General features: G+C 59.5%; 1 protein-coding gene across 1 annotated transcript; it reads right to left on the bottom strand.

Annotated features, from left to right (window-relative positions):
* Positions 1–8,111: 8,111 nt before the first annotated feature.
* Positions 8,112–9,426, bottom strand: LOC112809745 (whey acidic protein-like). The gene is given in 4 exon segments (XM_025853110.2): positions 8,112–8,312; positions 8,314–8,342; positions 8,687–8,822; positions 9,337–9,426. Coding segments are annotated over 4 exon segments (456 nt in total).
* Between the last annotated feature and the right edge of the window lie 1,170 nt (positions 9,427–10,596).

The raw sequence follows: 10,596 nt of genomic DNA, 5'->3' as shown, positions 1-10,596 counted from the left end.
GCACAAGCAGGGGGAAGGGCAGAGGGAGAAGCAGGCTCCCCACGGAGCAGGGAGCCCGGTGCGGGGCTTGATCCCAGGATCCTGGGATCATGACCTGAACTGAAGGCAGCTGCTCAACCAACCGAGCCACCCAGGCGCCCTGTTTTAATTTCTAAAAGCTGTCTTTTCATTATGCCTGGGTTCTGATATTTCACAGCGATGCGAGTCTCCCTCTGCCTGAGCCCGTGATGAGCCCTTAACCTAAAACCCATGTCCTCAGGCTGAGGGTTTGTAGTTTATTTGGTTGGATATTTCCTTTCCTTCGTCTAATCTCTCTTTCCAAAATGGCCAGGTTTGAATATTGGCTCTTCTGGACCGATTTCTGATTTTCCCTGGTTTTCCCATCTTGTCTCATCTCCACCTCTCTTCATCTCCTTATTATTATTATTATTTGCTCTGCTTTCTGAGACATTTCCTCAGCTTTAGCTTCTAACTCTCCTGAGGCCTGATTTCTGCCGTCACACTTTGTTTACCAAGAGCTCCTTTTTATACTCTTTTTTAAAAGTACACTTTACTTATTTTTAAATATTTTATTTGTTCATTTGACAGAGACAGAGAGGGAACACAAGCAGGGGGAGTGGGAGAGGGAGAAGCAGGCTTCCCGCGGAGCAGGGAGCCCGATGTGGTGTGCTCGATCCCAGGACCCCGGCATCATGACCTGAGCCGAAGGCAGATGCCCAACCGACTGAGCCACCCAGGCGCCCTATACAATTTTTTTTCATGATTGTAATATTTTCTCTTATCTCTGTAAGGATTTTGGTGATAGGGATTTTTTTTTTCTAAGTTTTTGTTTTCCTTTTATAGTTGCTGTTCTTTTTCCTCTTGCTGTTATTATTCCTCTTGGTTTGGTTTCTATCCTCAGATGTCTGCTCATCCTTTGCTGGTGGGACTGTAAAATGGTACAGCTGCTTTTGAAGTTTCCTATTTTATTTCAAAACTAAACATACTCTTACCATATACAATGGACCAAATATCTGTGTCTCCCCAATTCATATGTCGAGACCTAATGTTCAAGGTGATGGTGTTAGGAGGTGGGGCCTTCGGGACGTGATTGGGTCACAAGAGTGGAGGCTTCATGGTGGGATTAGTGTCTTTAAAACAGAGACCCCTGGGCACCTGGGTGACTCAGTTGGTTGAGCGTCTGACTCTTGGTTTTGGCTCAGGTCATGATCGCAGGGTTGTGGGATCGAGCCTTGTGTAGTGGGGCTCCGCTCTCAGCACAGAGTCTGCCTCCTCCCTCCTCTGGCATGCGTGCTCTCTCTCTCGCTCAAAAAAAAAAAAAAAAAAAAAGAGAGAGACTCACAGAGACCCCACAGAGCCTCTGAGGTTCCACCACGGAGAGCACAGCAAAAAGTCTGCAGTGGAGAACAGACAGCCCTCCTGTGACCGTCCTGGTCCCCCGATCTCGCTCCTTTAGCCTCCATCCAGAACAGTGAGAAACAGATTTCTGCTGTTTGTAAGGCACAGAGTTGGTGGTATTTTTGGGACAGTGGCCGGAACACACTCAGATGCCATGCAGGCCTGCAGTCGTGCTGTTTGGAACCCCCCCCGAGGAGCCGAAAACTTAACATCCACATGGAAACCTGCACACAGATGTTTCTGGCAGCTTCAGTCCTAATCACCAAGACTTGGAAGCAACTAGGGTGCCCTTCAGGAGCGGGGTGGCTAAGCAAAATATCCCACCATCCAGCTGGTGGGATATTACGTAGCACTAAAAAATAGTGAGCTGTCAAGCCACGAGAGGACATGGAAGAACCTCGAATGCATGTTCCTAAGGGAAAGAAGCCTATTTGCAAAGGCCGAGTACTGTGTTAATCCACATGTATGACGTTCTGGAAAAGGCAAAACTATGGGCACCGTGGAGACGTCAGTGGTTGCCAGGGCTGGGGGTGGCAAGGGTGAATAGGCAGACTGTAGGATCTTTCGGGCAGTGAAGCTATTCTATGTGATATTGTGGTGGGTGGATATCACACTTTTGTCCAAACCCATCTGATAAACACACCAAGAGGGAGCCGTCACGTCAGCTGGGGACTTTGGATGTTCATGATGAGTCCTTGTGGGTTCGTTGATCATAACGAATGTACCATTTAGTGGGGGATGCTGATAGTGGGGGGAGGGCGTGTGTGTGTGTGTTGTGGGGACAAGGGGTAGATTTCATGGTACTTCTCACTTGGTCTTGTTGTGAACCTAAAATCACTCTAGAAAACGAATATTAATAAAAAGCAATTAACGGGGCGCCTGAGGGGCTCAGATGGGTAAGCATCTGCCTTCGGCTCAGGTCATGATCTCAGGGTCCTGGGATCGAGCCCTGAATCGGGCTTCTGGCTCAGCAGGGACCCTGCTTCTCTCTCTCCCTTTGCCTCTCCCCCTGCTCATGCTCTCTCTCTCTCTCTCAGAGAGTCTCTGTGTCTCAAATGTATAAATAAAATCTTAAAAAAAAAAAAGGAATGAGCAGCAGTGCATGCAGTGACATGGGTGAATCTCAAAACAAAGACGCAAAGTCCAAGAGCTCTTACACCTCCACAGTAAACGGCAGTTGCCCAGTTGAAAACCGGTCAAAGAATTGGAGTAGACGTCTCTCCAAAGACCCACACGTGTCCAATGAGCACAGGAAAGGACGCTCAGCGTCACCAGTCCTCAGGAAAATGCCGCTCACAGCCACAGTGAGGTGCCCCTTTGCACCCACTTACATGGCTGATGTGGAAACAACCTCTACAGAGCCCCAAAGATGACAGGTGTTGGCGAGGGCCTGGGGAGTTTGGCGCACTGAGCATTGCTGGTGGGTGTGTAGCATGGTGTAGCTGGTCTGGAAAATGGGGCAGTTTCTCGAAATTGTGTGACTCTTCGGTGCGCACCCTGAGAAAACGGAAGACATGTCAGCACCAACGCTTGTGCACAAGCGTTCCCAGAAGCCCCAAACTAGACGCAATCCGATCGTCATCAATGGATGATCGAACATACACCATGTTGTGTCCCCGATGGGATGGTTGCCAGCCAGAATCACTCTAGATGAGCATTGGGAGCGTGCCCGGTGACAGAGTCCTGACACGAGATGACTCACCGCGTGACTTCGTTCACCTTGTCCTGAAGATGCAGGTCCGTAGGCGCAGAAGTAGACGGGTGCTTGCCAGGGCCACGGTTCCTGTCGCCATTGGTCCTGGAGGTTCCGAGGGTGGCTCGCCTGGGACCCGATGTCTGGGGACTCACCGGCCATGGCAAGGAGCCACAGACAGACCACCCAGAGCCCCGTGCGTCCCCCCCCCCAAAGCCTCTCCTACTTCCCCGGAGCCAGGAGTCATCGCTCCAGCAAACACTGCCCGCGGGCTGCATCTCCAGCCTGGTGACCAGAGGGTCCCCTGACCTCACTCTCGGGGGAGCGGCGTCCGGGCCTGAGGGCTACGTCCAGAGCCCACACGGTCACTCAGATTTTCGCAGGGGGCCCCACGCTCCGTGCTGGCTGAGGCAATGCAGTGCAGAGGCCCTCGGGCCATGCTCCCCAGAGAGAGGCTCCTTGTTCATGGGCAGGGCTGGGAAACAGGGTGGCTGCGTTTTGTGGGTTGGGGTGGAGGTTCTGACTTTGCAGGAGGTGTTCAAATTGTTCTGAGCACAGAGCTTGCAACCCCCACTGCCATCAGAGGCAGTGGATCCAGCTGGATGCCGGGAAGATGCGGGCGGCCTTGTTTTTGTCGCCCTCCTGGTTCTGCTCTGTTAGCTCCCCTCCGCGTTCCTCCTCCTTACCCCACTACCACCCTGTGTCCTGTGCGCCTCCCAGTGAGGCCCGCCCGGCTTGCTCCCTTACCCCCCAGCCTGTTGGTGACTTGGGGGCAGAGTGGCCTTGGCCGGAGGTCCCAGCCCGGCGCCCTCAGCAAGGTGCTGGGGCAGGACAGTGCCCTCCCCGCCTGCTGCTGCTGACCTGGAGGCCAAGAGCACCAGGCTGACAAGAAGGCTGGATGAGATGGGTTCGTCTCCCTTCGAAGGGGACGGGGGAAGGATTGCTGGGGAGACCTGAGCCCGTCCCGTCCAGCGTGCTTGCTGGCAGGTGGAGTGGCAGACCGAGAGCAGCGTGTTGCCGGGGAATCCAGCGGCTCCTCGGGCTCCTCTGTGGCTAGTCGGGGACAGGGCTGGAAGCTCCTGCCTAGCCCCCTCCAGAGTTCACCCCCGTGCCTCTTCTGTGCAGGTTTTGCAGTCCCCTTCTGCCCTAATACATCCTAGCCGCGGCCAAGGCGCTGTGCTGAGTCCTTGTAGAATCACAGAGCCTGGGGGTGGGCCTGGGGACTCACAACAGACCTGGTCACAGGCTTTCCCCTCTCAGGGAAAGACCCTCCCTTGGGACCTCCGAAGACCCCCCCCCCCAAGGAGGGGGAGGGGGAAGGGAAAGAGGAATCAGATCTGCAGGCCTGTTCCCTCAGAGCCTGGCCCCAGCTCTGCCAGGCACAAGAACCTGTCCCACACGCCCTCCTCACCTGAGGGAAACTGAGGCCGGAGGGGGGATGGGACTGTGCGGGGGCGCCTGGAGAGTTCCTCCAGACCTGAACCCCTAGCACCTCTCCATCCTGGCCAGAGGCTCCCTCCCAGCCGGGGAAGGGTGGTGAGCCCTCTGCCCTCCTGAACCCTGAATCCCGCCAGAAGTCAGGTCCCCCAAACCCATAACCAACACATCCAGCCCCTCCGCCTTCTCCATTCCCCCTCCTTCCTCCTCCTCCATTCTGCCCTCGTCCATTCCTCCACTGGGTCCACCCTTCTGCCTTGCGCATCCTTCCCCCATGTCCACCAGCAAGTCCTGCAGAGCCTCCTGGTGTGGCGTGGCCAGTGCTCAGTGCAGCGTGTGGGTGGGGCCCGGCCCCGAACTGTACTGACCGCCGCCCTTCCGGCTTCTCCTGGCTCCAGCCCGTCCGGGCTCTGGCGTGGGGGCCCTCAGCACAGAGGAGCGGTGCTTCAGGGGGATAGAGCTGGGCGGCCCCGGGCAGGAGGCCAGCCGGCCAGGCCTGGGAGCTCTGGGGTGGGCTGCCATGAGCACGTGGTGGGCGGTGGTGGAGTGGGGGAGCGGGGAGAGGACCCCCCCACCCCTCCGTGCTCCTCTCTTGGATGGACATCCAGCCCCTGAAAGCGACCGTTTTAAGATACTCTGTAACAGGAAATCCTAGGTGTGGCGAGGCCAACGGAGCAGAAGGTGAGTGCCGTTGAAGACGGGTTGTCACAGTTATCAGAAAGAGGGGCACTCCGCGCACGCAGGGAAGCCCCTGGTCAGGAAGCAGGGGGAGGGCCACTGTGGGTACCAGCCTCTCTCTGGTTTCTGTGGGGAGGACCAGACCAGGGCTGGCTCTGCTGTGTGGGGGCTGCTCCGGGTCTTCTGGTCCCTGGGGGTGAGGACCGCAGGGTGGGGGGGAGTGGCCTGGAGTTTAAGGCCCCCGTGGAGGAGGGGGTTGGGGCATGGGCTCATCATTGATTAGCATTTGAAAGTGGCCCCCTTACCCTGGGGGCGGAGGACTGCTCCTGAGGAGGGGTCCGGGGAGGAAGCGGCGGGCGGCGGGTCAGTGTCCAGTGTATGCATGTAGGGCAGATGTTAGGGCATCAAGCTGACAAGTTGGATGCATGGCTACTGCAGGGATGGAGGGGATGGGCGTTCTCTGCAGGGGAGGGGTCCCCCAGCATGGCAGTGGGGGGCTAGGGTGTCTCCCTCCTGCCTGGTTCACCCTGAGGTTGAGGCAGGGCGGGCTGGGTGGCTCGTCTGTCCAGGCTGGGCTCAGACCGGCCTCCCCTCTCCCTTCTCCCTTCCCCTTCCCCTTCCCTCTCGCCCCTCCTCCCCCTCCTCTCCCCCCTGTTCTTCTACAACACTGAGTGGAAACTGCACTCACCTGATGGCACATCTCTGGCAAGGCCACCACCTGTGAGTGTCGCGGTCCCTTGGGTTGCACTGGGACGCACAGAGCCGCGGTGAGTCCTAGAATGCGTAGTTGGGGACCAGCTCTCTGTTGTGGAAGAAGTGCCCCCTGGTGGATGATGAGCGAGTATGGGGGATGCTAGAGACTGTACCCTTACTCCCAGTGGCTTCCCTGGCATCTGATGACACTGCCTGGAGTAATGAGGACCGTAGAGTTGGGGACGATGGGCTTCTAGTCTTGCTGTCCACCCCCACACCCCCGTGTTGACTAGCATTTTCTGCGAGGAAGAGCTTCCTGCCCTCCACTGTAGCTGCTGGAGTCCAGTTGGATCGTGGCGGCTGCAGGCTGGTGCCGTTTTCTGACACGCAGTGTCCCACGTGGCCTTGTCCCGTGTTCACTCAACAATGTCTCCAAGGAATCCTGGTTCCTTTTGCTGGAGAATGGTCCAGAAACAAAATTCAGCCACTAGTCGGAGCCCTTTTCACTTGGGACGACCCATCCTGTCTCCCCAGCTCCTGATGTGTCAGTGGGCACGTGGCAGGTGGCTGGAGTGTGCACGAGCTGGGGCCAGGCCGGCCGAAAGCACCCATGCGGGCTGGCCGTCAAGAACTCTGGTCTTTGAGGGCGGGTGCCTGGGGGGCTCAGTGGGTGAAGCATCTGCCTTCGGCTAAGGTCATGATCCCGGGGTCCTGGGATTGAGCCCCGCATCGGGCTCCCTGCTCAGCGGGGAGCCTGCTTCTCCCTCTGACCCTCACCCCTGCTCCTGCTCTCTCTCTCTCTCTCTCTCAAATAAATAAATAAAAAATCTTAAAAAAAAAAAAGAATTCTGGTCTTTGTCCCCTCCTTGGAACAGCACTTCAAAACCTTGCAGTTTCCTGGGTGATACGAGTGCCCTGTGATATTTGCAAGGACTCCTTTCTCATACCTGAGTCTATGCTGGTGAGATGGCTCTGGGGTGGGGGTCCTCGATGGCACAGGACAGGGGCCGGCGGCCCGAGGAGCCAGCCATGGGGTTAGAGGGCCGGGGCTGAGTTGGTCAACAATGGTCAATGGCTTCATCCTAACGCCTGTCACTGAAGCTTCGAGAAGATCTCAGGACACCGAGGCTCAGGGAGGCTTCCGGGCTGGTGACACGTGGGTGTGCTGGGAGGTGGTGCGCCCCCAGCCAGCGGGGGCACAGGCCCCCACGTCCCCGCCCCCACCTCCAAGGTGGGGTCTTTATTTGGCTTTTGCTGGTCTGTGTCCTTTATAACAGACTGTGCTTTCGGAGTTCTGTGGATCGTCCTTACAGCTTCATGAATCTGTGGAGTTCGTGGGAACCCCTGAATCTGGAGCTAAGTGAGCCAGGGTGCGGGTCACCTCCAGAAATTCTGGGGGGTGTTTGCAGTCGGGGCAGCCTGGTGGGAACCCTGGGGGCAAGCTCTGGGGTGCTCACCACGTGTCTGGTGGGTGTGCACACTTCACTGCCCGTCCCAACAAGGCTGCCCGAGGTGCTGTTGGCACTGAGGCTCCCTGTGACCACACCTGCCCACTGCACCCGCCACCCCAGATGGGGTCACAGGTGCCGTGGAGAGAGGCTGCGGCGACCTCGTGGCCCCAACCCTCCCTGCAGGCTCCACTCTGCCCCTGTCCCCACGCCAGCAATGCCTCTCAGCGGGGCTGGACCCCGGAGGGCCAGAGCCTCGAGGGCTGGGTGGGCAGCCCGGGAGCTCCCAGAGGCCTGTGTGCTTTGTCCCTCCCAGCAGGTGCCCTGGACAGACAGACAGACGGAGAGACGTGAAGCTAAGTGGGTGGGTTTTTATTAGCAGCAGGTAGGAAGCATCTTGCACTCCCTGGATCCTAGAGAGAAAGTTCTTGCCAAGCAGGCTCAGGCTGGTCACTCCTGGCAGCCAGGGGCTCCTGGGGAAGCCCCTCTCTGACGGGGTTCTTCGGCAGGGGACACGGAGGCCTCAGGCCTGTTCCACACCCATCCCTCCCCGTGGCCCACAGGCAGGCGTGGTCACTGGGGGCCAGGAGCCACATTTCCCAGCTCCCGCCCCAGACCTCCTCCCACGCTGGGGAGCCCAGACGCCTCCCAAGGTTATGTGGCAAGGGCACAGGCCCTGCTACGGTTGGGCTGGACCATGTCCTGCTGTCCTGCTCGGGCAAGTCTCTGAGCCTCTGCCTCCTTTGCTTGCCCAACACCCACTCTCAGCCCAGACCTTCTGCTGCATCCGTGGCTGTGGCCGGGGCGCTGTCGGGGGCGGCTGTGGGGCGCTCACCTGCCTCGGGCTCCAGACATCGCAAGGCACAGATGCTGAGGCAGCACTTCCTGTTGTCTGCACACTGGTTGTCCCCGGAACACTCGCTGCTCTCCAAGCAGGGCTGGGGGATCAGCAGGGCCTGCACCCGGTGGGCAGTGGCCGGCCCTCTGCACAGGCGCTGGGGAGAGACGGCCGGCCCGTCAGGCCCCAGGACCACCCTGTGGCTGGTCTCCCCTGCAGCTGGTGTCCTGGCTCCCAGCCCCACCGTGCCCCCATCCCTAGGGAGGGGACTGTGGCCGCTGCCTCGGGGAGCCAGGCCTGGGCAATGCTGGGAGGAGGCGGCCGAGCCTCAGCGGCCAGGCCAGCAGGGGCATGTGCTCACTGCCAGGTGGAGTTTAGGGGGCTGGGGGGTGGGTCACCAAGAGGGGTGTGGGGTGCCTACTCAGGGTGGACCCCGGACAGAGCTGGCTCCTCCCTCCCCCGGACAGGCCTCGGCGCGGGGCATAGGGGCCGCGGTGTTACCGATGAGGGGGACCACGCAGGAGCGGCTGCAGGGGCTCCTGGGGCAGCATTTGGTGCCTTGGGGCCAGTTCTCGTCCGAGTTGCAGGAGACCATGCAGGCATCCTCCTCCGAGGAGCTGAGCTCTGGGCACACGACCTGCCCTGCACACGGGACAGGCAGGTGGGTGGGGCTGGTGGACCGCCTACCCCGGGGGCTGCTCGGTGCGGGGGGAGCAAGGTAGGGCAACAGCAGGAACCATGGGGAGTCTAGTCCCCAGCACCCTAACTCGCACCCTTTCTTGAAAGGAAAAGAGTATGTGGAGCGTGACCTGGGGACAAAAGGGTGCCCAGGCCCACGGCAGCAGGTGGGGTTAAGAGCCAGGGGGCCAAGGACAGGCCCACCATGCCCCGGGAGCTGTCCTGCGATCAGGGGCAATGGCCCGGGCCCTGCAGCACCTGGGGGGTCTCTAGGCAGTGCCCTACTCTTTCACTGTGGGGGACCCCCAGGGGCCAGCCTCCTCCGCTCTGCGCCTCCCGTCCTGTCACCAACACATCAGGGCCAGCAGGGTGTCAGGGACGCACTTGGAGCAGAGGGAGGTTGGGAGGACCCTCCTGGGCGCCCCCCAAGGGGCAGCAGCCCAGGCCTACCTGGCAAGGTAAGGGGCCGGGGCCGGGGCCGGGGCCAGGGGCAGGGCCAGGGCCAGGGCCAGGGCGGCCTCCAGGGCCAGCAGGGCCAGAGCTAGGCTGGCCAGACAGCGCATGGTGGCGGGCGGCAGGCAAGTGGCAGATGCTGGCCTGTGGGTCCCAGGCCCTTTAAAGGTGGTGGTGGGAGGAGAAATGTGGGGGAGGGGCTGGTGCCGGCCCAGCTGGCCCAGGGGCTTCCGCCTTGGACAGGCCAGTTGCATCGGGGACATGTTTTAAAACTTAAAAAAGTCCCCGATAAGGTGCACCATTTCTCCCCCTTGTGGAGGTATCGCCTGAAGGGCAGTGGGGGTGGGATGGGAGACCTGGCTGTTGTCCTTAACGAAACCGGGTTGACTTTGCGAAGGTCACCGAGACAGTAGATCGTAGAAGTTGTCATCACAAGAAAAGAAAGTCTGTCACGGTGCCTGCTGACGGGTGTTAACGAGACATTGCGCTGATTGCGCCCCCCGGTTTACAAACATCCAGTCACCTCATTGCACACCTGAAACCAAGATCGTGTCGTATGTCAATGAGACCACTTTAAAAAGAAAAGGTAAAACAACACAAAACAAAAACGAAGGGCAGAGAAGGAAAACATGGGATCCACGACAGCAAGTCCGGGGTCCCTGTGATGGCCCCCCCCCCCGGAACGGCATGCCCCCATCCTGCTCTCAGATCCCGGGTGTGGGGGGCAGGCAATCTGGGAGGACAGGCTGTGTCTCTTGTGGTGCCTTGTGTCTTCTCTGGAACTTTCTACAAGAACGGCTGCCTGTGTTGGAGCAGCAGAATCGGGCCAGGGAATGTCCCAGCTATTTGTGCGCAGGGCCTGGAGGCCACTGGGAAGTCCTCTTCCCAGAAGGGCCGGCCTGTGGCAGGCCAGCTGGGCCACGTGGTGGGGGTGGCACTCCTGGGGTGGGGAGGGAGCTTCCTCCATCCTTCTTCCCTGAGGGCCTGGGCAGGGAAGGGGCCCCAGGGTGACTGAGGGCCAGTGCCACGGGGCCTAGGCTGCCCTCCTCTGCCAGCTTGGGACCTCGGCCTCAGACAGCAGTCCCCTGTGGCCCTCACCCTGTGCTCCATGCATTTCCGGATGTTTCGGCCCAGATGCTCTTCCCCTGGGGCTCAGGTGCCCCTAGCTCTTTCCACCGGCCCCAAGGGGCACCGTGCTGGCCTCACGCCCCCTCAGCAGAGTTCTGGGGCCTCGGCCCAGGCCCCTCCCGGGGTGGCCAGCCGCCGCGATCCTGGCCAAC

This window comes from Callorhinus ursinus, unplaced genomic scaffold, assembly GCF_003265705.2.
Source record: "Callorhinus ursinus isolate GAN/ISIS: 27379988/994484 unplaced genomic scaffold, GSC_fseal_2.0 scaffold60, whole genome shotgun sequence".
Lineage (NCBI taxonomy): Eukaryota > Metazoa > Chordata > Mammalia > Carnivora > Otariidae > Callorhinus > Callorhinus ursinus.
Note: the sequence above shows the minus strand (reverse complement) of the source record. Positions and strands in the feature narration are given on the sequence as shown.